This window comes from Cydia fagiglandana, chromosome 2, assembly GCF_963556715.1.
Source record: "Cydia fagiglandana chromosome 2, ilCydFagi1.1, whole genome shotgun sequence".
NCBI classification, from domain to species: domain Eukaryota; kingdom Metazoa; phylum Arthropoda; class Insecta; order Lepidoptera; family Tortricidae; genus Cydia; species Cydia fagiglandana.
In genome coordinates, this window is record NC_085933.1 from 9815151 (window position 1) to 9842973 (window position 27823).

General features: G+C 35.5%; 1 protein-coding gene and 1 long non-coding RNA gene across 2 annotated transcripts in view; both read left to right on the forward strand.

Moving 5' to 3' along the window:
• LOC134675749 (lachesin-like) overlaps positions 1–1412 on the forward strand; it is a 31913-nt gene extending 30501 nt beyond the window's left edge. The window contains exon 8 of the mRNA XM_063534062.1: positions 1222–1412. Within this exon, the coding sequence (XP_063390132.1) occupies positions 1222–1370 (149 nt within the window). The 3' untranslated portion in view covers positions 1371–1412. The remainder of the gene's footprint in view (positions 1–1221) is intronic.
• The window catches only part of LOC134675772 (uncharacterized), a 95988-nt gene that overhangs the window by 46546 nt on the left and 21619 nt on the right, over positions 1–27823 (forward strand). The window lies entirely within an intron of this gene.

Below are 27823 nucleotides of genomic sequence, written 5' to 3' on the forward strand. Positions count from 1 at the left end.
AAATAGGATATTCCACGAGCACGATTAAAAATATAACAAGCATAATTTAGAATTTGTAAAACAACAAGCACAATTTTCAATTTAGAATTTGAAATTTCAAACAATAGGTACAGTTACAATAACAACTCAAATAGAATTTTGAGTTTTAAACAATACAAGACAAAATTACATTTTATTACGACCTAAGAGGCAATAGAAGTTGCTATTTTATTTATGTTTTATTTTGTTTGATGACGGGTGCAAATCTATATTTACACTTATGCTGAAACTGGAACAAATCAATGTGTGACTATTTCTTGTTGTAAATATTGCATGTTCTTGCTAGAAATTTGTTGTTCACATATTTTTTGCGATAGTAACGCAGTGGACCGTGTACGATACGTGTAGGATACCTAAATAACACCTTGTTGAGAAGATCTTCCGAATCAATTAAATTGTTTAATAATTTGTACAAGATATATTATGGCCATTGTTGTTAAATGCTGTGTACCTGTGTCAGGTTCCCGCGGACGGTTAAGAGCATATTGGTTTCGGATACTATGCTATCGTCGGACGGTCAAGTGGTTAAATCACTCGTGGGAATAAGACATATTAACTAATTTAAATATATTAATACTGGTCCGTCATATTTTGTATGTAACGCGCTTGTGGCAAAAATATTTAAATAGTAATAAATTTTCAAGTTTCTTATTATTATTCAATTAAAGGGCGATGTTTTTGCCAGGACACTAATGATTTGTTTCCTAACACAAACGTAGAACGTGTGTATTATAAAATTACTCCAAAGCACAAAGCAAGCACGCTCATATCTAAATTACTGTTATAGACGTCGTAGTAAGTACTCGTAGTCATCTATCAGATGTTTGTACTTTAGATGTGGATGACAGTGCTCTTGAACAGGCTCCACAATGAAATTAGTTTGTCTTCAATTTCCAATATCTAGTTGATATATCGTGTTAACTAAACAATGTCGGCAAAAATAAAAATAAAATCCCATAATTGTCTTGTCACATATCAAAGGGCTTGCCCTTTGCGTCTTTACTCTTTCGTCTTTGGGCCGCCGACTTATTTTTCTGTGCCAAATTTCAACTCAATCAATTCAGTAGTTTTGGATTAAATTGGTTATGACAGTCAGACAGACAGAGTTCTTTTTGAGCTTCGGAACCACCAACGATTGCTTGGTGATATTTTTTATATACTAATGATATTGTATGTTCACAGCGCTGTCGGGCAAGTTTGAGGAGGCGCAGTACAACGAGGTTGGAGAAGATGAAACGCCGGACGTCAGCGAGCTCGAAGCACTAAAGCGCAGTGGCGCGTGCCCAGCTGTTCACCTCGCGCTGCCGCTGCTGCTGCTTCCCGCGTTATAACTTCATTTGTATATACAAAATATATTGTTACTGTAATATTTTCACAGCCGTTTCATTTGTTTCCTTACGTGCATTCATCATCATTATCAATAGCCACTGCATCAATGACGGATGATTGTTGCAACGCTGTGTCAAGAGCGGTTGAGACGGGCAATGCATTTCCGCCTCGGTGGACCACCTCGACATGTTGGCAAACGGAAAACGTCGCCTATGCGTTTTCTTAAGCAACTCGAGCATTTCCTCTGAAAATCCACCTGGGTCACAGTGACCAGGGGTTGGCGATTGACGGGTCGGGGGTTGAAGGGTTTGAGGTTGGGGGATTGGCGGGGCTCAGGAGTCAGTGGAGGATGGTGTTGTTTTAATCATCAGGTATCCAGCACTGACATTAAAAAACAGCATGCAGACACACACACAAAAACAGAATGCAGCTTACGGGCATTAAAAAACCGAAATCTACTAGCTACCCAGCGGCGCGAGCAGGTAGGTACCGACATCTCAAAAAGCCCAGAAATTTCAAGATACCTACTGCTTCCATATTTTTACTAAGTTAGTACATATTTATAAACCCGACTGGTTACATTCAATTCAATACTTTATTGATAACAAAATTTTACATATCAGGTACATTCATATTTTGTTGCCGTGTGTTACCTACTTCTGTTATTCCTCCTACGGTTGATTTAACCTTTTGGACGCCAATGACCGATATATCCGCACCGCAGGTTCAACGCCAAAGACCGATTAATGGGTCACAGACCACAGAGCAACATAGGCCTACGTGCATATGCATAAAGTTCAATTTCAGTTTGGCTACTTCAGTGACGTGGCGTTCGAGAGACAGCTTTTAATTTGTGTTTGACTCACGGCATCGAAACAGTTAATTTAACAACATCCAATTTTAATATATATTAATATTTAGGTACCTATTATAAAAAAGCACTTAGTTTCTATTCAAGAGTAAAATAAACCGCAACAATAATTATGTCTCAAGTAAACTCTAGGTAACGAATAACGGTCCTAAAGTCTAATCAAACATATCAAGTTATAAAATATATTAAGGGTCGGTACACACGCTATATTTCTAGTCACGAGACCACATCGGCATCGTGGCGGCATCGATACTGCGTAAAAATATGGCGTGTACTACAGTCCTTAAAATTAAGTTTCCATCTTCATTTGATTTTGTCTTATAATGTGACACAAACAGTTTTCTAAATACAGACTTACTCGCACGGTATTGTACATACACGAGTATAGCAAACGCAACTTTTTTAGCTAATACCAACGTAGATATATACATAAAAGTACAGCTTGGCAAAAAAGAGTAGAAATTAAAAAGTGGCAACACTGTAGTGTCATCCCGTTTTCTTCTATATATTGGTTTGAAAGGGACGACACTACAGTGTTGCCACTTTTTAATTTCCACTCTTTTTTGCCAAGCTGTAAGAAAAGTATAGATGGTCAAGCAAATCTTGTCACTAGAAAAAGGCGCGAAATTCAAATTTTCTATGAGACGCTATCCCTTCGCGCCTACATAATTTTTCAAATTTGCCGCCTTTTTCTACTGACAAGATCTGCTTGACCAAGTTAACCCTTTACCAGGCTGACATTTCAAAAATGACAAACGAATGTCAGACCTACTCATCGAAAATAGAAGACATGTTTGAAGTGCCGTATGTGGGAAATATATATCCCTTAGCCTGGTAAAGGGTTATATTTAGGTAAGTGGCAGTAGGTTATATCTAGATCCTCTAATTCTATAAACAACATCTTTACTAAGACTACCAACGCTACTATTAAAATGTATAGTAGTGTTAATAGCAGTGTATTTATAACAACAACAAGTCTGAATGATGTATCATTCATTAAAGTCCGCTTTTTTTAACTATGGAGAAAGCTTTTTCTTGCATAATATTTCTTGCGATATAGAACAGTCAACTATTAGGAAGAGCGTCGTATAAAAAAAAACATATTTTATGGATGTAGATGTAAAGCTTCGATTGAAAATAATGGGCAAGATACTAAATCGAAATAGTTATGTATTTTCTTTTCAGTGAAAAGTAAATTCAGTTAAAATAATTTCTGCTTAAAGGTAAATAAGCCGGTTTTCATATTTTCTTTCCCTATGCCTACCTACTTATTTGGGTAAAGTTTTGAATTAATGTTGTATAAATGTTAAGTACCTAGTGTAGAAGAATAATACACAAACTTCCAATGTAGGTACCTAATTGACATTAAATTATGGTCTTCTCTTAATTTTTATTTTCTCATTAACTGCTATAATATTGCAAACAAAAGTGTTTAGAGATACCTCTTTCAATGAGTTCCCGATATATTCCCGAACAGCTAATGGCAGCTTCACGAATTTCTGAAAGTATGTTTTGTTGTAAATGGTTATGAAACGGTCTCAAGGGTCTATTTTAGAAGCTATGAACTATTTTTGTATTAAACGAAGTTGTATTCGCGACTCGTTTGTTCCACTCTCTTTCGTACTATCCCCGTGTACACAGCTGTAACTGTCGGCGCGGAGCCGTAGCCGTCACTATTGTCATATATCATGGCGAGTTCCGCCGGTTCTATATTTCATGTGTTGGCCGGGACCTAGCACCTGCGTCCTGTCTCGACTATACTGCTTGCCGTTCGCGACTTGAATGTAAATTTGTCACATGCCATCCAGCGGTGTCACGTGACGACTGTTATCTCACTTACAGAGTTGTTATGTAGCCATTCTGGCGTGACTGGAGAAATGTTGGAGCGTTTCGTGAATAAGCGAGGTGAGAGTGAATATATTACCTACGTTATCTAGGTTTATAATGTAACCACGAAATACAAAGAATGCTTAAAATTTTGATATGGTATAAAAAACGCGATCGTACCCTAAACCTTATTTTATTGAAGCTAAAAACCTAGCGAGAGTGGAGTTCAAATCTATATATTTAAAGTAATTATAATCTCGTATTACGTTCGCGACTAAATATAATACATAAATAACGTTCGATAACATATCATAAGACGTATCGTTTCATTTAATTGATATTGCTTAATTGAATACCTGCCGTAATTGCTCACCTACATTTATTTATGTAATATCGGTGAAGATACATACTAATATATATATCATAAATGCCGTAATAGATACTCCACAACATTCCGCCCCGGGGGCGTTAATGAACACTTGCTCCATGAGAGGCAAACACTCCAGCAGAGATTAATGTAATGGACTACCTGCGACTTCCCGTCGCTATCATCTTTATTGGCAGCCATTACATTCAATGACTAGGTGACTTTTCTTTTGCACGGAGATGATTGTAGCAAGTAATTTGTGATTATCGCTGTGGATAAACTAAAACATCAATCTATTTTCTAAATCTGATTAATATTACATTAGAAATCATGCATAGTATTAAATTACACTAAAGTTATTTATTTATGATGACCTATCCATCCATATCTCAGCGGGTTTTAGGGCCACGGGAATCTTTATTTTTTGGACTGAGTCTAGGACAAATCTATATTTATACCAGCTTGAAATTGTATATTATTTATGTTTTCTCTACCTGTCATTATTGTGAACTGAGCTGTCCAGAAACTTTATTGGTAATTAATAAAAAAAATACGTTTTTATTTTTTGCAAAACAAAATCAGCAGAAATATTTACACTAAATAAATTCAAGCTCCAGTTGGTTATGCTATGAAATACCGGGAACTATTTGTATTAGTTAGGCAAAGTTAGCGTAGCATTCGCGGGCACACTTTATATATTTATGTAATCGTGTTACTTAACCAGTGTGTAACCGCCATACAATAAATAAATAATTTATTTATACCAGTTAGGAACCAACTAGATAGCGTAGAGCTACATTGCACAGATATGCAGTGAGCCTATATTGAACGAGTGATACTGATGGTTTTCGTGACAGTTAAATATTTTTGGATACTGCATATTGTGACGCTAAATCGGTTCAAGCATCGGGTACTTGTTTTTTTTCTAAAACAGTGGCTCAAACATACGCAGTTAGCAAGTGCCTCTAACTATCCGATAAAATTATATTAAATGTAAGTGTCAGACATAACAAACACGAACTACTTACAACACTTCATATTAATTATTGTCAAACCGTCCGAGAACAACACTTACAACGTCCGCGCTCAGATGTAAAGATACATCCCTTGGCTTCAACTTCTGAAACACTGGTCCCCAAGCCAACGATAAATCAAAACCATCTTCCCTATTGAATTTTCCGGGGCATATACATACTTATGTACCTAGTGTATACATTTGTGGGGTGTAGCATGTGTTCAAAACGCGATTACTGTTATTATATAGATATTATTCATATAGAATATTTCCTCGTGAGACATATTAATAATTATTTCAATATTCCGGTTATTAATTTGGGCATGTAAGAAACTCATTACAAATCAAATGTCAATAAATCAATTTACTCCTTTTCTATAAAATATTAATAAGACTATTCAGAGTAACAAGAACGGTAATTACTTAATTACCTACGTATTTCCTTTGTTACATGTACTTAGTTACCTAGCAAGGACAGTATAGTAACGGATCAAGACTATTAGTTAATAGTACATTTCGATGCTAGTGCGGAAGGTATGTCATTACTTCACGAGTACCGAGATATCGCCGCAGGCGAGTGGCAAGACTCGGGACGAGTGAAGAATGACATTTCCGCACGTGTATCGAACGACGTTTTTTAATACAGTTGCGAAAAAATAAGAAAAACATTGTTAATCGTACACTAAACAAAAGTGGTAACAGTGACAGCTCGGTTAGACGTCGTCTTTAAGTATATTATATCTATGGGCGTTTGGCAGCTATTCCGTTCCATTCAGTCAACTTATTAAGAACGGAATTTTCAATATTGAATAGTATAAAATAAACGTGTTATAATGATGAAGAGGTAAGTAATTAAATATGAAATATGTAATATTTTTCGTATTCTTACATTAACGGTAGGTTTTTATGCTGATTACGACGTTTAAAGGAAACTAATATTAACACTCATCAATAAGTAGTCGTGAATTGGAACAAGTATAAATTTAAAAAAATTGGAAAAGTAAAAAGCACTAGTTCGAGATAACCAACTTTCCGCACGCTAAACAGCTACGTAAAGTAGCACTTTTTGAGCAACTGTATTAAAAAAGTATCTACCATTCTTTAATAGCTTAACAAATAACTCCCTGTATGTACAACAATCAGACTGTGACAGATATTGGAGGTTGCGTATGTACTAGACTGGCACAATATATTATAAACCTATTACGTCTAATGTAATGTCAATGTTTGAATATGTTTGAATAGAAAATGTTTGAATATGTTTGAATAGAAAATACAGGGTGTTTGGTACATCGTAGAAGAACCAGGGTCCTGGTCTCCAGCAGAATAAGTGGAATAGATAGATAAGGCTAGTTTTGGACAGAATCAATATACAGGGTGTTTGGTACATCGTTTGCCAAATTAAAATGGCAGATAGCTTGAGTCATTTGCTATCTTCTCATGCGTAGAAAAACAAAATTGGCCATGTTTTTTTTTACTACTACGCCAGTAAAAATTGTAAATTTACGAAAAAGTGAAAATATTTTTTTTCACCAAATTAAAAATTTTTAGGCCTGAGAAGATAGCAAATGACTCAATCTATCTGCCGTTTTAATTTGGCAAACGATGTACCAAACACCCTGTATATTGATTCTGTCCAAAACTAGCCTTATCTATCTATTCCACTTATTCTGCTGGAGACCAGGACCCTGGTTCTTCTAATAACAGATACTTCAGAACGCGAACTGAGGGATATATCTTTATTTGTAAAGTAATTCCAGGATGGCAGATACTTTTGGAGCGTTGTCTCATCCGCTACTATGTTCATTCATGGGACTGTACGTTCATTGTATTCATTATTTTGTCGCAAAATACAGGATGTGGAATTTTAAAAATCGATATCTGAGTGCAAAATATATAAATATTTAGATTAATTATAAGTATTAATACCTACCTACTTACTACTCACGAGTTACTTACCTAAATGCGCACAGCAAAAATTACTTTTTAAGCCCACAATGTACACTGATGGAAAAAACTGATACAAAAATTAAGCTTACTTCAGGACAGGTGAGAGAACCGAAGGGTCGTCACGATTCGAGGGTCCGGATGCATTCAGTGGAGCACAAACGCGAGCATTCACTTTGAATCAGTCACGGGATTAGGCCGTTCGTGATCTGAAACGCTTACTAGACAATGTCTTGTTTACTTAGAGAAACTCAAGAAGCTAAGTAATTGGGGGCTTAATGAAAATCAAGGCGAAACTTCGTACTTTGTTTAGAAAGTTAATACTTATTGTTTCCCTTTCTGAAAAATCAGGGAACGGCCGAACGTGGAGTAATTAAACATTCTCTCGTGTGCAATGGTACCTATTGGATCTATATTCGTGGGAATGAAGAAATGCATAGGTAGTTGATGATTTAAATTATTACAAAAATCACAAAGACACACTCGCTCATTGCTACTCGTTCTTTGGTGATCGCCGCCGGTCGCAATTCGAACAACGCTTATGATATGATACTGATCTGTTAGTGTCAAAAGTGACATTTCTTCAATTAAAAAACTTTAGTTACTTTTGACACTCAAAGATCAGTAACATATCGGTGTGACATCTAATAAGCAATGTTCGAATCAGCCCGTCTATTAAGCTTTGCTGAAAACTTACCCTGGCATATTCAAAACGTTTTAGACTTCTTGGATGTGAATATGAACTTAAAGGTATATTTGTAGATAAAGTGTCACTTTATTGGTAAGAAAAATTAATTATATGAATTCTAATACATATAAAAGACGTAAGTACGTATATAGATAAATCCATTATTTATACATAGAAAACAGCCATGACTCAGGAACAAATAAGAATAAAAATAAATGTCGGTGTTCATCACACGAATAAATGCCCTAACCGGAATTCGACCCCGGACCAACGGCTTCATAGTCAGGATAACTAACTAACTACCCACTAGACCAGACTGGTACTACAAAAAAACTTTTATATTCTATATTGTACGTAAACTGCCTTCGCTAATAAGATATAGAAAGCGATATGATATTTTGTAACTCGTTAACATCACGATTTCAATTTTATGTGGCACCGAGGCGTGTGGAAATTAACAACAAACCTCGGTTATTTGACTAAATCGTTACAATTTTGCGACGCCATTAACCCCCCCAACACTTAATGAAATTATATTGGACACGCACGAATGCCAAACCGGCTAACCAGCAACTTGCCTAAAACCAAAAACAGAGGTTGAATATCAATTTACTTCCAGCTGTTCTTTTAAAGACTCTTATGGTATCAACTGTTTTCTTTCTGATGCCATAATGGAACCTAACTGATGAATTAGGTAATATCATACAAGTAATTACTGTACAGTAATTTATTTTTGAGTCTACAGATATTTATTTATGTGTCTATTTTTGGAACGCCTTGCAACTCGAGAGGAATTGGTATTAATTAGATTCGTTTCAGATGAAGATAAGCAATCGATAATGCTAATTACACTTCGTATTCAATGAAAAATACATTTGTGGCAAACTTAATTTTATTAATGGATAAGTTAGCTTTGTTAGCAGTGTTTGAAACCTTTAAAAAGTTTACATTAATTGATTAGACCAACACAATAGATCCACCACAACTAGATGGAGAATAAAGTGCTGAATAGAACTTTCTGACTAGTTAAAATTCATCGAATGAATCGCATATTGAATTGACTGAGAGGTCTGAGAGTTATTGAGCAAAAGCCAGGGCTTATCTTGATTAAATTATTTCAAAATATACGAGTGCTTAGTGTGGTAAAGGCGTAACAAGCGAAGTAAAACCACAAAAGGTTTATGCTACAAGTTAACAGAGGATTAGGGTAAACATTTCATGTGCAGTAAGCGAGCTACGCCAAGAAACACCCGTAAGTACATATCGCACATCGGAGCTGCGCTGCGTGCGGATCTACACGCAATTTGAAGACAGACCTTAGCACAACAAATAAATACAAAACGATGCAGTATTCAGACCCGTACCAACGAAACAGTGAGCCAATGTCCCGGTAATTAAAACTTATTTTCACATTTGGTTCGCGTGCAGCATTCCATTAAGAAGAAAATGAGGATACAGTCTAAATTATTAGCCGATGTAATTACCAACTGATAGTGTTAAGTTTGTATGCGCCATGTGGAATGGACGAAAAGCTAATTAAGACGAACTTCCTTGTTCCTTGGATATGATAAGATTTCTAATTTTTATTTATACAGAAAGAAATACAATGACTATTTACTTAAATACCGGATAGTATTAGAGAATTTTAAAACTTTGGGTAGGTAACTGATATTTAAAGTCTATGCTAGCGTAACAAAGCCCACTTGAAAGTTGATATGTACCGTATCTTTAATTATTCTACTACCCACCCCACATCCAAAGAAAAAACAAAGGAAATATTAACTCGAAAGATCCGCTTATAAGGGATTTCCGCAATTAAAACGACGTCAGGAAGATCAAATGAAGAAAAATACAGAGTACAGGCAAAATGTTTAAAAATCCCAAATGTGAATCATGATGTTATAGAAGAAAAGGCTTATTTTCTTTCATCCTGTTGTTACGTATTCTTTTTTATTTGGGGTTGCAGTATTAAATGCGCGCACAAATGAAACGAGAGTAGAGAAAAATGCTACCATGTGTGGTTGAAACGTTCTTTCGTCTTCAATCAGACGGATTCGGGTAAACTGCGCGACGCTCGAACGTGATTGGTTTTCGGATCAGTTCCCGTATCACCCGCTGGTCAAGCCGCCATTACTTTTACTTTTTAATTTCTTGTCAGCTTTAAAACTCCAACAATAAATACATTCCTTAGGAGGGGTCTAAGGCAAAGTTGCAGTTAATATTGATTTTTTACACGTTTTAATCAGGGGCCAAATGCAATGAAATAATTCACTCAGTAAGATTACATTTTCGAGGGCAGACTAAGCAAAACCTTAAAAGGTTTTAAGTAGAGATGTCCCGAATAGTGAATTTGACCGAATACCTAATATTCGGCTCCTCTCTCGGCCGGATACCGAATATTCGACATGACATGCGAACCTTTTGAGTAACAATTATTATAAAAACTTTTCGCCAACAAAGCACAACGTTTCCTAAGATATATTTTTATGTTGAACAGAATCTATGAATGTAGTTAGAGTCAATCAAATCAGACCCATGATAAAAATAAAATATTTTGTAATCAATAAATGCTCAAAAACGTGCCTTCGTATTTAACTACTTTCCAAGAATACGTTTTAAATATAAAAATATACCTATTTTTTGGTTATTTTTTGAGTAGTTTTCTTTTTAGGTAGGCGCAATAGATATTCGGTATTCGGCTAAGTGGCCGAATAGGCCGAATACCGAATAATTGCCGAATATTTGTGGCATCTCTAGTTTTAAGTTGGCTCCATAGAAATAAAGAACACAAAAACATGTAGTTTTTTTTATTTATTCTCTTTAGTATAATGTATTTATTTATGTATGTCTATATAAGTATGTATATGTATTGTATACAGGGTGATTCATGAGACGTGAGCAGGCTCACGCTCTGCAGACTCAGTAACTGATAATTGATCGATCACCGTCGTATTTAGGTGAAACAACCACACTTTTTCCTATTTTGTAACTTTTTGGCGAGGGCAAATTTCTCTACAATCATGGTCACCCTACAAGACCTAATTAATAAACATAAAACCTCTTTAACCGTAATGACAGCATTGTGAATACGAAGAAAATAAACTGTCAAACTTGAGTGAGATACGAGTTTTCAAAAGTAACCAGACCATGATGACATTCAATTTGACACAGAATATCGGTAGTTTAGTATTCTAATCGTAGGGTGACCATGCATGTCGTAAATAAATTAATAACTTTTTTTTAACACGACTAGAAAATTAACTTTAACCTCACTAATACTGATACGAAACAGTTGCTTATAATTTACGAAATGCGCAGTGTTAGTCTTGCTCACGTCTCCTGAATCAACCTGTATGTATTTTTATTCTGTTTATTTTTATTTGCATGGTAATTTGTCTGTTTTCAATGTATTTAGTGATAGGTTTCTTTCATTTCATTTGCAACACCTACTGACATATGTAAATTTATTAATTTCCGCTACCCAAAGGTTGTCTGGAAGAGATCGCTTTTTAGCGATAAGACCGCCTGTTGTTTACCTCTGCTTGTATTTCTGTTTTCTTTTGTATTGTCTTCTTTTATTGAGGTGTGCAATAAAGAGTATTTGTATTTTATTGTATTGTATAATTTTAAAGTATATATAATAACTAATGACAAAATTTTAAACAGAAGTGTACTTTCACAGATACTTACCTATATTGACGAAAAATGTCGAAACCCGCACGATCGCGAAATCTTCCTTCGCACGAAAAAGCTTGGCACGGCACGCCTAATCTTTCGTTCCTTTCTAATTTCTTGGCTTTATGCCCCGTCTTAAGACTTTCTTGTAATGCATATCAATAAAAATCATGCAACGATTTTATAATCTTTAAGTGCCTGGAATTAGTAGGTATGCTTTGTTTCTTTACATAGGTAATCTATGTAGTCCATATTCTACCCCCAGGTAGCCAAGCAAATTGTTTTCTAATAGGTACATAAATAACGGTTTGGTGTAGTACTACTGTAGGTACGTCCGGTTGTTATGACACTCGTAATTAGTAACTAAAGTTCTCCAATCCAATTCGAGCTCAAATTACAATCAGCCATAACAACAACTGATTCGACGAGGAACACTCAAATGAATTTATCGGCATCTGTGTGTTTTTGATTTGAGATTTCCAATTAAAATGGAATGTGGAGTGCAATGATGTGATGCGATGTGATGCAGCCGGCATATGCCGCGGCAGTGGCGCACTCGGGACGGCAATAACGCAGGCATCAAACCAATACGTGCACGGGCTAGGGGTGACAATGTTAAATTATATAATTATATATATATATACATATAAAATCGATCAAATAAAGACACTTGTTTTTCAATTTTAATAAACTTATAAATAAACTGTGTAGGGTTCCGAAGTTACCGAAAATATAAGGGTTCCTAGTTAACTACGGAACCCTAAAAGGGGTGGTTTTCGTTATACCGAATAAACTCGCAACAACGGTTTCCAAATTAAGGTTTTCAATATCTGTCGCTGCACTGTCTTTTATGAAACTTGTTGTTACTGCGCAGCGTACCTACACAGTCTACTCGTATCTTGCTTAACGCCTAAAAACGTATTAAAATAGAACATGTAATACCAAAGTAAAACATAACATTGTTAAAAATATAAGCAGTTCTTAAGATAAAAACTGTAACTTGTCTCGGTTATACGCGGTTAAGTGCAGGATTTTAAAGCTCTTTGACCCCGGCTAGGGATTTGGTATAATGGCAACCCTACCCACGATAAGAAGAGTTGTACGTGCTAACTCCTTATTATTTGTGCACGGACCTGGCCGGCGTGCAAACTGGCGGAATTAAACAAAAAGAATACGACTAAGTTATGCATTTTTGCTCCCTTCTGAGCTATTTAGAAATGCAGTCCGTTTATGTGCAGAATAAAACTTTCCAAATTGAGTAGTTTTCAATATTTTTTTTCTAATCCAACACAACACCTACGAATTCAAGATTCATAACTATGTAAATTAGTATTTAAAAATAAATCTGTACCTGTTTATTAATTACATTAAGCACAATTTTTTTTTACTATTACCTTACCTTTGTAATTTTAAGACAGCTCTTTGAACAGGCCTTAGACAAATCTGAGGAAAAGTCGGGAAAACAAACTACCTATACAAATAACATAATAGGTATTTTTATTGCGCTAATACTTAGCGCCCAATTACGTTATACAAGTTTTCACATGAAACTTAAACAAAACTGAAAAATTACTACCTATCAAAAACGATCACGACTTTGTTTTCGTCGTTGTACCTATTATGATAATAAACCCAACATTGTTTACTGAATTAAAAACAAGTGGGTGAAGAAATAATACAAATAATGGGCCTGCTTAATGGGTAACTTTATAAGCAAGTGAGTGATATTCGGGTAGATCTAAATACTTTAGAAGGTCGGTTAATTCCCATAGTCCCTTCTAAACCACGATAAAATGTCAATTTATCGGAATTATCCAACAATCTGAAGTATTTGGAATTACTCAAATACAACCTCTTTCTTAAAATAAACACTTAGCAAACAAATGCATGGGAAGAAAATAAAGTTAAACTTAGCATGATATGTACATTTTTACATACGCAGAAAGAATTTCAATAGCATTATCGGTAGTGCCTAAGGCTTTGGCAACAATGGAACATAATAGATGAATCCTCCATAGTGTAAGCGAGCGCAAGCGTGAGCCTAATCTAATAAATGCTTTGTATGAGTAGGTATATTCCTATCAGTTGAAAATAATTATTTTTAAAGAGGAGATTTCCTAGTTTTTAGGGTTTCCAAATTATTCTGACAAGGCTACGCTAATTCACATAATCATGTTATCTTATCTCTCAAGGTGTTCCTCGGTTCAATACTAGTTAAAGTTAAAAATAAATTAAGTTTGTTTTATTTATTCACATAATTAAATATGTTTAGGCTTAGCTGTGGAAAAATAACCAAGGTTAGATAGGGTGGTAACACTTTCAAGGAATCCTCGTACTATTTCTCTTGCCCCATGCAAAACAAACTATTGTTACTCTTAAATACCCCACCTGACCTCCTTAAGATAAATTTACCTACCTGTAAAATATAAGTTATTAAAAGGACAGCAAAAATAGATCAATCATGTTACAAATATATATTTTACATGTGATAAATACTCGTAAGTTTCTCTGGCAATTAATCCTTCCGCATTCAGCAGAAAATAATTTCAAATTAAGTGCTATATTCCGCAGAATAAGCTTACCGAGTCTTCCTTTGACTCCCGTTTGTCTATGATTCTCAAACAACTCGGCAGCGTTTATTGAATATTTTTCCAAGGGAATTAATTCGCATTTGAATCGCTCGGTGGCATCCTTCATTAATCGTCCGCTTCATTTTAGCAATAAGTATTCATTTCCTCCACTGCGCCGTGGGACCGTCTTCGATTCAATGAAAATCTGAATGTGCTTCTTTTGCATTATGAATAGGTATCAGCGAATAACCGTATTTCAGCGCGATCGCTTTATTGAGCTCCGGATCGAGTGTTAAGCAAACAGAAAACGCGAACCATGAATTATCTTTTTTTTGCCGAGGATGTTGCGTTGCGGCCCTTCCCTTTGTGATGGCTTTATCACGCAACTTTAGCCGGGCTATAGATTGAGAAGTATAAAATACGCTAACATGGTTTCAATAAATGTTTCATAAATTTTACAATACAATTGACCCTTTTTTGTATAAACTACTATCAGCTTCAATTCAGCTTTTTGCTGATGGTACAATTAGATAAGCCTTTAATTTTATGGATGTGTCACACAAGTTCAAGAAGGACCCAGGAAGAGGAGGAAACAATAAGGAGCGCTATTCCAGAGGTCTCGGGTAGTACCAACGAGATTCTCGAAACTTTTGTACGAAATATCATTTGATATTTTTACCAATCGCTTATCGGTAAAGAAAATAGGTACTGTGATTATGTATATAGGCTGAAATTATGTTTTATTTTTATTTATCAAACCGTCTTTTTTCTTCTTTAAAATTTATTTATTTATTTCGATTGATACAACTTCGACTTAAACTAATTACCTACCTAATTGATACTCACATATGAGAGCAACTTAAAATGTGTAAATAAAAAATAATTAATAGTTTTTAAATATTTCTTAAATAGGTTACAAAGTTCAGATGTAACAAAACATTTGAAAAGTAATATGGATGAGTACCTATGCACCTTCATTTGCAAGCGCTTTAGAAAATGTTAATTTCCGGAGGGCGTTAGCGGCCGTACCCGTATTCGTATGCGCTACTACTGCTAGATACCTTATTCACAAACATTTTTGTTCTTAGTAAAGTAACTCCTACTATAATCTGATCTCGAGGTGCAATTTAAGTATGCGTAATGTTAGTTCACACTTATACTGGTTGAGCCGAGGCTATAAGCCCGTTGAGCTTTATAAACAACATCCCTGTGAATACAAGTAGTTTCTTGGAGTCGTATCACGCTGCAACTATAGGTACCTACAGGTACCAATATAAGTACGCATCTAGGCACTATATGCTAATCAAATCCTATAGTAATAGATCCAAAAATAGCGTTTTGAGAAATTAATTCCCAGCAAGCTGGAAATCGTTTTAATACTTTCATTTGGTTCTAAATGCGTGTAATCCGAGTTTCCGCAATCTCAGGTGGTTTGCTTAAATTTTGGAAGCCTTAAAACATTTATTTTTCCTTGGATTGCCAAACCACTGGATGGTGAAGGAGCCCACTATCAATTAAACGTCGTTCCGTTTTCGATCTACGAGCAAAAACTGAAAAACAGCAAAAATGTATGTACACCTCCTGGGATGGAGCAAACTCGGATTACACGCATTTAGGATCAAATGAAGGTATATAAAACGATTTCCAGTTATTCGAAAACAGTAGGCACATCACGATACAAGTGCGAAAAGTAGGAAATTCGCAGCAAGTGGCGATAAATTGAAGCACGACCGAAGGGAGTATTTTAAATCAACACGAGTTGCGAATTACCTTTTTACCGTTTCGCACGTGTATTGTGCAAAAATTTTAACACAAGCACGTATTGTCCTTAATCCTGCCCTAGGGCAGTAAAGTAGCACCATAATGTACTGAAAATCTAATTTGATTGGCCTACACAATCTACACATCAATGCAAGTGCTATAACTATGAATTACAAAATTATAATCGACTTCAGGTTTGTATTTCCAGTCATATTTCAATTTTTCAATTTAAAGAATATTAAATGCGATTATACGTAAGCACTTATAGCAAGAGTATTTTCATTCAGTAAATTGATTAAAAAAAATAGATACCTACGGGAAACAGCTTTAGAGTTTGTAGGTATTCAATTTATTTTGCAGCCATTTGCTTTTGTGTTCTATTAGGTACAAACAGTCTGCCCTTGATGGACTACACAACTCAAAGTAAAAAAAAACCGGATTCCGGCCATGTGCGCGGAGGGTTCCATACCTTTATTCGGTACAAAAAACCATACAAGCAAAATGGTGCAACTTCGCGACACTTACGTCGTTTTAATAAAAGTAAACGTTATTTGATTATTCGCTAAACCAAAAAACGCTCTTTGTAACTTAATAACTATTTTTAAAGATCAATCGAATGATGTGCCACACGTTATTTTTAATGTTTATCTTTTTAGGGCTCCATACCCAAATGGTAAAAATGAGACCCTATTGCTAAGACTCCGCTGTCCGTCTGTCTGTCTGTCACCAGGCTGTCGGCGCGATTCGGGAAATTAATTAGACATTCACTAGATATGAAATAGTAACCATAGGTATGTGACGTTCCACGACAAAAGGTACCCTATAGCGGTTGGCGCTTACGCTAAATATTACTAACGCCGCTCCAATATTATTGCGGCCATAAGGTACCTTTTGCCGTGAAACGTCACATATCGCTACTATTTCATATCTAGTGAATGTCTAATTCATTTCCCGAATCGCGCCGTGTATCTCATGAACCGTGATAGCTAGGCAGTTGATCACAGATGATGTATTTTTGTTGCCACTATAACAACAAATTCCACAAACAGAATATAATAAATATTTAAGTGGGGCACCCATACAACAAACGTGATTATTTGCCGCTTTTTGCGTAATGGTACGGAATCCTTCGTATGCCAGTCCGACTCGCACTTGGCCGGCTTTTTTCACTTTTAGCTACATGTATGTATGGAGTGCCCAACGTACGAGTGTTTTTTTTAATTTAAGTTCTCAACAAAATAGCCGCTCCTAAAATACACTTGCGCTCCTAATTTCATTGAAGCCTTAGGTATAGTTTTCAATTAAAATGGCTATGTCATACGCAGACCGACGGACACACAGACAGACATGACGAAACATTTTACATTTCAGCCATAGGTTGACGTTTTAGCTTTGGAGCCCTAAAAAGTCGAAAGTCAAAACATTTCATATTTATTCAAGGTGACCTACTGTAGCAAGCTGAATTAGACATTCACTAGATATGAAATAGTAACCGTATGTGACGTTCCACGGCAAAAGGTACCTTATGGCCGCAATAATATTGATGGAGCGACGTTAATAATAGTGTAAGCGCCAGCCGCCATAGGGTACCCTTTGCCGTGGAACGTCACATATCGTTACTATTTCATATCTAGTGAATGTCTAATTCATTTCCCGAATCGCGCCGTAAGTATCAGTATACTCGTAACTACCTACCTTCAAAAGGTCATAATCAGAACTTGAAGAAATATGTATATGACATAGACCGTAGTATTCGTAAAATCACATTTTCTATCTCTCCTAGCTGGCTTAAATCGCATAAGAGAACGCAAGGAAATGAGGAATGTCATCCATTTTCTATTACCGATGTTTTATTCCAGACCATTTAACTTTTTCAGTGGAAACTCGGATCTTCATAAGCGGCGGAGCGGCGCGACCACTTCGTGCTCTGTGCCCACGGGGATTCCATCCGTCCATATTGAACGAGAGATAATAGTCATAGCCATTTATACTAGTACTTATTTCAGGGGAATTAAAAAATCCAACATATTTTTAAATCCGGTATTTACAAGCCTACCTAAGATTGTAATGATTAATTTTGTTTCAAAGGTACATGTGAAGTCCTCAACCCGTATTGGGCCAGCGCAGCGTGGGGGCTATAGCCCAAGCCCTCTCGCGTATGAGAGGAGGCCTGTGCCCAGCAGTGGGACGTATATTATAGGCGGAACTATTATTCTCTTTATTTATTTTTCGTCTTAAGTTAGGTTATTTATAATATGAGTGTAAAAGTAAAATATAAAAACACTTACAAAACAATATACAATACATATAAACACATTATAAAAATCCTAACCTAGGGTGCCGCCGGCAGCGGGGCAGGGCCCAAGCTGCCGGTGGTCAGGGCCGCAGAGTGAGGAACCGACGTACTATACGCGCCGTGTCCAAAATTACCGATAGGCGGAACTATTATCATTATTATTTTAATTATTGTAAGTAAGCAAAACCAAAAATGGTGCGACGACGAGCCAAGAGAGGAGGATCGTGTTAGATTCAACTATGATCAAAACGCGAACGAGCCAAGCAAGCGAAGCGAGTGTGCCGTGACAGAGGCCGGCAAGTGCCAGAAGATATAGGTACCCAAATTAAACCAACGTTTGTAATGTATAATTCTTTGTTTGAATAATTATTATTATACAACTACAACTACAAATATGAATTGATGATGTTATTATATATTGACCACTGTCTATACCAAGCTTAGAATCTCTACGAGTAAATATAAGAGCCAAAAAACTGTGTATGAGGGCTATAGTCATTATGAATTATTAGATTTTATATATATTGACCGTTATATTTGAATAAGTACCCATTTTGAAGGATTTTAAAATACAGAACGTAGGACGAGCTTATTTTGGCCATTGAGTTTATAGGAAATCACGGACGGAACATAATGGATATGAGTGTTTTTATAGGAATTCATTTCATAAATCAGGAAATGATTGTGGGAATTCATTATCTTATTTAGAGTATTAATTTAATTCAGGGTCTCTAGAATAGTGTCGTGTGCATATTTTTACACCGCAGTTAGATTTAAGATCCTTGTTTAGGATGCCACCACTTTTGAGCCTGACGACATCAAGCTTCCTGAAGCCTGGGAGCCCTACTACAAGGATCATAAGTTACTGCAGTAATTATTATGCACATTACTGTTCTAGAGACCCTGAAATATTTAGCGCGGACATCATTTAATTTTTAAAATTTTTAGACATGCACATAAATTATGTTGCACTATGACATTGTTTGTAACGCCTTGCATTAAAGACCATGAATAAATTCTACCCATCGCAAACGGGCGGCTACATTAAGTGCTGTAGAATTGTTTAATGAAAACTGTATGCAGTACCTAAAGCCTGCTGTTGACCATAGGTTAATTAAAAGCAAACAGTCGAGAGTTTACCTTGTCCATCGGGCAAAATCTGATAGCCTCCTGCTACAGGTAGATACACCATCTCCTATAACGCAACTTTTACAAAGACAAATATTTACAGGGTTGAAATATAAACGACGATGCCAACATTGCTAACGAAGGTTTGATTAGGTGTTTCCTATCTTTAATTAAAAAAACCGGCCAAGTGCGAGTCGGACTCGCGTTCCAAGGGTTCCGTACATTACAAAATTTATAACAATATATTTTTTATATATATATGTGAAACGCGAGTGAAATGCCTTTAAAAAACCCGTGCCACTGCGGAAAGATAATATTCAAATGAATTTTCAGATAGCTTGATGGATGACGTTCACTATACTATCGCCACTGATAGCATAATGCTATTTGTCAGTCCAAACTGAATGCACGTTTTATTTTAACTGAAAGAGTAATAAATTGTTGCTCAGTGAATGAATGGGCAGACTAAACGCTGAACTACGTTAGAATCTGTTTGAATTTGATAGAAAAACTGGACCCTGAAAATGGGTGAGTAAAAGAACTTATACTACTTATGTGTAAAATATTACTTACTCGTATAAAGGGTGACTCACGTTAGACCGGGCCGTGTCCGGTCCAGAGCTTCCGGCGCATCGTTTTCTATGGAAAACATCACGTGATCGCCTGTCAGTCATGTATTGTCATGGAAAAGTACCGGCCCGGACACGGCCCGATCTAACGTGACTCATCCTTACAGCGTAAATTCAATGTGTGATATATATCTCCCAAGGCTCCCAAAATGTTTGTAGACCTTCTGGGATTGCGCAAACTCGGATTACACGCATTTAGGACCAAGGTGAAGGTATTAAAACGATTTCCAGCTTGCTGGGAATTTATTTTTGGAAAAAATCTAATTTGATTGGCCTATACAGTTTACCAAAGCTTACAAATAATCAGAAACTTAAACACAATTTACAGTAATTGCAACATAAGTATTTTGCGTAATCTGGAGATCTCATAAAAAGTTACTTTTACCGGAAATAATATGCAACGTCTTTCCTTAATACTAGACAATTGGTCCTTAATTATTTAAAAGTAAGCAACTACCTATTTCATGCCTATCACATCTATACCTAACCCTTACCCCTATGAGAAGTTACAATAATTCAGGTTGACATCCATACCCGCGTCCCGCACGGCTCGATTCGGAAAATGAATTAGATTTCTACTAGACTTCAACAAGTTACGATACGGATAATTTAAATATATTTGTAAGATAGATATGTCAAATTTGACGTTTCCGCGATTCTGGAGGTCCTCTTGAACGATTTCGACAAGTTATGACTTAGATATCCAAGTCACATCTAGTCGATATCTAATGTAGATCTAGTTGATCTCTAAATCATCTCAAGATCTTGTGATTATCTCGAAATCTGAATAGGCCTTGCAAGTAGCGTTTTTAAAAACTTGTAAAACGAACGCAAACTAAATACCGTGATCCTCGAGTGATCCTCATACGAGCACTTAAAAAGTAATTTCAACTACTTACATAAGTACCTACTTAAATATAACCTTTTCATACGTTTCCACCCACGTTCCCTGTAAATCGAAGAGAAAAGGATTTCATCAGCGGTATGTTAATTACCCTCACCGCAGAATACAACCCTTTTACCGCTGTCCATTTCTGTTTCTGTTTTATTTACGTTTTCGGTGCAAAGGTGATTTGTTGAAAGGTTTTATAATTCGTGTACGTACTTGAGGCACCTATTCTAGTGATAATGTTATTTATTATTTCAAAGTATCGTAGATATTTAAGAAAAAAAATATTTGCAGAGCTTACAAAATAAACAATCGTTGTCTTAACTCACCAACAGGTAGGTACATCTTACTCGTGGAAAACTGAATTTTGGCTTTTATAAAATCAAAATAACACATAGTTATATACATACATACAATACATATGGTCAATTGATCAGGACATATAGCAACAGCGGATGAAGGTAAGATGAATGGACGGATGTCAATTTGCATCTTAGTGTGACCGTAAATCATCACCTTTGGCAGTACAGTAAACCGGAAGAGGACATCCGCTTATCAAGAACATGCTGCATGGACCTTACCCTAAGTTTGATTATATTCAAGATCTTTCAATACACTTCCAGAATCATATTATTATGAGACTTATAATTTTGAACACTTGCGGATATTGTATAAACTGTAAAAATAAAAGTAAGTAGGTACATAATGTATTAATACAGATATTGATAATGTTGGTGAACTTGATTTAATTTAATTTTAAGACAGTTTTGTCCATGTTTAGCCAAAAGTCAAAATAAGGCCCTGCAAATCCCAAGAGTTTGACGAGAGGCACTTTCTTTCAGTGAATATTTAATGTTGTTAAATTATATGTATTTATTAGTCATTTTACTTTAATGAATAAAGACTGACCATTTTTTCTTAATTTTCAGTCCAGTCATATACTTAATTCCTTGTGCTTTTAATTTAATGATAATGTTCTTTGGTTTTTAGTAAAACAGATTGAATTGTACCTAAGCAAAACGTAAAAGCTAAGCATGAGGTAAACAAAAATTTAAGTCCACATAGAGAGCCGATACTGGTCTTTGTTCTTCTAATCCTGACTTTCCTTTCAGATAGAATTCAGTCAGTTCTTAAATTAAGAATTTATTTCAGAACTTCATACTTTCCTGTTCCCCTTTGTGTTGCATCACAATGGAAATTATTATCAATTGGAAAACTTTCCGTTTCTCCAAGTTCTATAAAGCCTTACATTTTATTTTCCACTTTTGGCTTTCTTTGTTTTGTAAGAAGATATGCAGGGAAGTATAATAAATGTTATTCAAACGAGGGAATAAACTTTATAAGTTTACTTATGCTTTATGGAATAATTCTCTTACTGTGAACACGGCTATTGGATATCCACCTGCAATGGCGCCGTGGTGTGTTAATTACTTAAAAATAAATACATTTAAAAGGATTTTGCAGTCGTGTTATCTTTTAAAAGGTTTTCAAATGGAATATTCATACAGCCTGAGTAGCATTAGGTTGTTTTGAATTCCCCCGTGAGAAAGAATATTATATACTCGTAGTAGGTATATAAAGAGAGTACGATGTAGTTACGTTAATAGAGGTTGTTAAATTTTATAAAACACGAAAGTGTTTTATTTTTATCGTTTATTCTTAGGAGTGTAATTCTTACCTAATGAGCATTTTGCTAAATAATTGTTTAAGTCACCGCCTGTTTGTTAAAAGAGGTAAAGGTATTAAAGGTCAGGTTGTTTAGTTGCCTAAAAGTCATGAAATTTAATTTGATAATATTTTCAAAAGAAGAGGGGACTGGTTGGATCTAGGCGGCAAAATAGATTTCCGTACAACAAAGAGCCGGCCGTGGACACACGCCCGCCACTCGTTGCCCGACTATAAAGGAATACAAAAGTATACCTAAATAAATGAATGAAATTGCTTTTTAATACAGGTAGGATTTTCTAGTGCATAATACCTACCAGTACAGCCACATTCATAAACAAGTATAGGTAAAGATGTTTATCTTAACAAACAGTTTAAAATAGTGAAAACGCGTATTTACTGAGGCTATATTGAAAACTACTTTAACTAGAGAGTGAATTTAATGAAAAGTGTGCAGGTTAAAACAATTGGGCTACTGAAATATATTTGGAAATACAGATAGTGTTATCACTAATTGAAAATCAATGTCGATGCCCAGGACACTTAACCTTTCCTGCAGCAATGCCTGCTGCAACCATGCTGCTCTACAATGCTGTCGCAATTTAAATATAACCTTAAGAAGTCAGCGTGTTCAAAAAAGGATATAATTTTTTTTCCTACCTGATAGTAGCACTCAGAATGTTACTGCTTTTACTTGTTGTAAGTATACTTGAGGACAAAGAAAATAATAGAGAATTATAGACGCAAACCGCAGTGACAGACGCTTGGCAGGCGTAATTGTACAATAGTGGATACAGAACGCGGCCGCAGCCACTTTGGCCGAATGTAATCTTCGACCGTGGATAAAGTTCCCTTCAGAAACAATAACAATTCGTTCAACGATATAATGTGGCCTCACAGTTTTCCCTAGAGAAAGTTTTAAGTGCAAAAGGCCTCACAAGTTTATGTGTTGAATGAATCTAGGAACGGGCGTAATGTAAAAGTTGTAATTTGATTTGCAACGGCAACCACTAGACGCGGTTGTTTCATTTAGGTACAGTAAGGCCCGTTGGCTTTGTTTCTATTCGTTGAAAAACTTTGTTTCGAGTTATGAATAGGTAATTGAAAATTCATTAGGGGTTCTTTACTCGCCTCTGCAATATTTGCTGTTTTATAGAACGTTGCACGGCGCTATTGTAAATTCGACATTTACTTTATTATTTTACAAATATTTCTTTAATTATCTTTTCTATTCATATGAAAATATAAATATTATTTGTAAAATGCATAAGCCATGATTAATTCTTAAAATTGCTACCCAATAAGAGATTCATTAGGGGTTCTTTACTCGCCTCCGCAATATTTGCTGTTTTATATAACGTTGCACGACGCTATTATAAATTCGACATTTAGTTTATTATTTTACAAACATTTCTTTAATTATCTTTTCTAGTCAGCTACTGATATTCATATGAAAATATAAATATTATTTGTAAAATGCATAAGCCATGGTTAATTCTTAAAATTGCTACCCAATATGAGATTTATTCAGTGTATATAAAGGGGACGCACATGTAAAACCCATGGATTTGCAAGCGTATATTTAGACTGTACACCAAAAACAAACTGTAGGCTGTACTCCTCAAACTGACCAACATTTTGTTCATTGACTTTAACTTGTGTTTTGTATACCTACATCTCTAAGGATAATTTGATCAACTACATGCATAATCTTATAGTTCTGACACCTAGAGACATTTACACCTCTAAATATTATAGATTTTTTGTGTTTTTGTATGTGTATTTTTCTTTATATTAATATTATAGGTTTTTTATGTAATTCGACATTAAGAGACCATATACATCTCTAAGTAATTGTAATACATTAGTTTGAATTTTAGTTGTATTTTATAAAATTGTTGATGTATTGTTATTATTTTTGCTTGTATGTAAATTCAATGTTGACTTGTAAAAGTGCCCTTGTGGCCTATTTGCTGAATAAATGTTGATGTTTGATTTTTAGTACACTTCAAAGTTTATTCAAGACGCAAAATATTGTAATGTTCAAAGCGTGACAACGTCAATTACAATTATGATAGCGTCCATTGAAGATAATATATAATTTGTATGAGAAGTAGAAAGTCAAGGCTTTGCTTAGTTTGGGGCTAGGTTGATCTGTGTAAGATGTCCCGTAATATTTATTTATTTTGTTTATTGATTTAATAATTTATAAAAATTATGGAACAAAAGTGTCATCGTTTGAGAAGTACAATCTATGTTTTAATTATTTGCTCGTGCTACATGCCCCACCCGGTATATGACTGTATTTGTTTTTCATAAATTTATAAACCCTATTTTTAATTAAGGCTATAACTAATATTTACGGTGTAGTAAATTCCATCATCAAAGACCCACAAAATAAATACCTAGGAAGTCAATACTGGTCTTAGTTAACGAAGCCTATATAGTAATTTAATAATGTATATTTAATGTACTTACTCCTTTTACTTTTGAATACTAAATTATAAGTTTAAATTCTCTGAAAGATAATTAACGTAGGTTTATGTTGAATTACATCTGCTGAAGATGAAAATACAAAGTAGAAAGGTACTCGTTAATAAATATAATAATATTACTTCCTGTGCAGCCGGTGTTATTAATTAGAGTTAATGGAAAATCGGCTATTAAGGTATCAAAGAGAGTTTATTACTATTTTCCGCTATGTAGGTCGTTGTAAACTTAGCACTCAATAGCAAGTGGAGGAATGTGCGGCCGCTGGGTGGGCTGCTGTGGCAGGGTCGGAAATAACTCTACACCTCGTGTAGTTCTGTCTGAAAGCACCATAATACAAGAATTGTTTTCCCTGAACAACTTTAAGCAAACGGGATATGGACTTGTTGCACTAACCACAAATAGCGGACTGCAGAAAGTCACTCAGAAGTGAACTATATTTTTCATACCACTGCATTTGTAGAACAAATTGTTATTGTTGGCACAATCGACCCAGAGACCAATTTGAACGTATTTTGTTCAAAATACCGGGTGTGGCCTGTAATAAGAGCAAAAAATTAAACTGTAGGCTGTACTCCTCATACCGACCAACATTTGTTCAGCTACTTTTAAAAATAACTTGTGGTTTGTTTTGACGCAATGTATTGCGAATTTCGATAGAATTTTGCTATGTTTAAGGCATGACAAGCAACGTCAATCACAAATGATATGGCATGGCGATGGCGTCCATTGAAGATAATATTTATTTTGTATGAAATAGGAAGTCTGAATAATTCATAATTTTTAAAAGTATCACCGTTTGAGGAGTACAATCTATGTTTTAATTATTTGCTCGTGTTACAGGCCACAGCCGGTATATATTGAAATGACAGTTGTTATTGTGCAACGTGGGGGGATTCGTGAAATATTGTACGACAGTCCAAACTAGGGTTATCCACGACAGCTGCAGGCTGGAGTGAATTAAAGAGTTTCTTATACGTTCAGCATTTTACATTTTTTTTAAAGCTGTACTATAAAATACTCTCTGTCTAACATAAACAAGCGTGTAAGATCACATTTCAGATTTATTGGATTCTATGGCCATCATCGAGTTATTAGTATTTAAGTTATGAAGTATGTGATAAAACAAATGCCTATTGTAAACTTGATAACACTTTAGAGTTCACTTATGTGTCTGTCCATCCGTTTGTCTCAGCCAACTTGTTCTGAAAGTACCTACTAGACCAATCAAGTTGAAATTTGGTAACTCTGTGACTTCGGTTACCCAAAGACGGACGTGTTACGTGTAACGTAAACAAATGAATTTTAAATAGTCTGTTTTGTGGGTTAAAGTAGAAACTTTTAATAAAGTTTATCATAATATGTCGTGCGACATATTAAATGAAATGGCCTGTTGTGAAAAACGATGTATATTTTTCTTAGATTTAAAAATTACAAATAATAAATCTGAATGATTATTGAAAACATTGGACGAAGATTCACCATTCCTTGCCCTCTCATCTTTGTAACGTTCATCATCATCATCATATCAGCCCTTTATCGCCCACTGCTGAGCATAGGCCTCTCTTCTAGTTCGCCACTTGTCCCGGTCCTGAGCTAATCTCATCCAGAAGTGATCCGCAATTTTCCGGATGTCGTCCAACGAGCCAACGGACGCCAGGCGCTTCTTTCATTTGAAAGCGGCCACCATTCTGTTAACATGTTAGTCCACATGCCATCACTCTGCCTAGCAACATGACCTGCCTAATTCCATTTTAGTTTCGTAACGACGAAACCCACGTCATGTACTTTGTAATACCGGGCCTAAACATTTTTTAAAGCAAGAATTAGTTCTTTAGACTTAAAGATTACACAAAAACCTATAGGGTGCGCAAGTCAATTTTAAGAAACAAAATTAAAACTATGTAAAAAATTGTGTGATGTACGGAAAACGACTCGCAATTGACAGGTTTTTTTCTGCGAACATAACTTAGTGAAAATAGCCTTAGATTTTTCTACTAGTTCCCTGGGTGTAAAACGATGCGGGGCTTTTTACCGGGAGTGTGGCGGCGGGAGCAAATGTCAGTCCCGTGTCGGTCGGCAAAGCACCTAATAACAGCCCTGTGCTAATGGATTGTGCTCCGACGCGCTGGTTAGTGCTTTATGTTCCGAGAGATGCTCTTTAGCTCTTCATACACGTGGCCATTGATTAAACAGGTCAAAGAGCTCGACAGTGTAATTACTCAATGGGATCCTTAATATGTGATAAGTGGCATAAAAAATAACAAAATAGACTTAAAAAGCTGTGGTGAACCTATTGGTTTGGTATACCTATTACCTAATTTACTTGTATGAAAATATGTTTGTTTGTAATTTTTGATTCTCTAACGTATGAACGAATAGAACCCTCTCACTACATATTTAGTAGGTACCTACTACTAAAGACTGCAATTAGTGCCCTACTACTACTACTACTTACTACTTAATGCCTTATCTGATCATTGTTCGACCTGTGATACCAACTGTTTTTATTACAAGCTTTTATTTAGTTTCACCTGACCGTTGTCTGTCTGTCTGTGTGTGTGTAATCAAATCTTGCAAGTTAAATTTTATTTACTTCCCGGTTTCCGATTGAGCTGAAATTTTGCATCATGCATG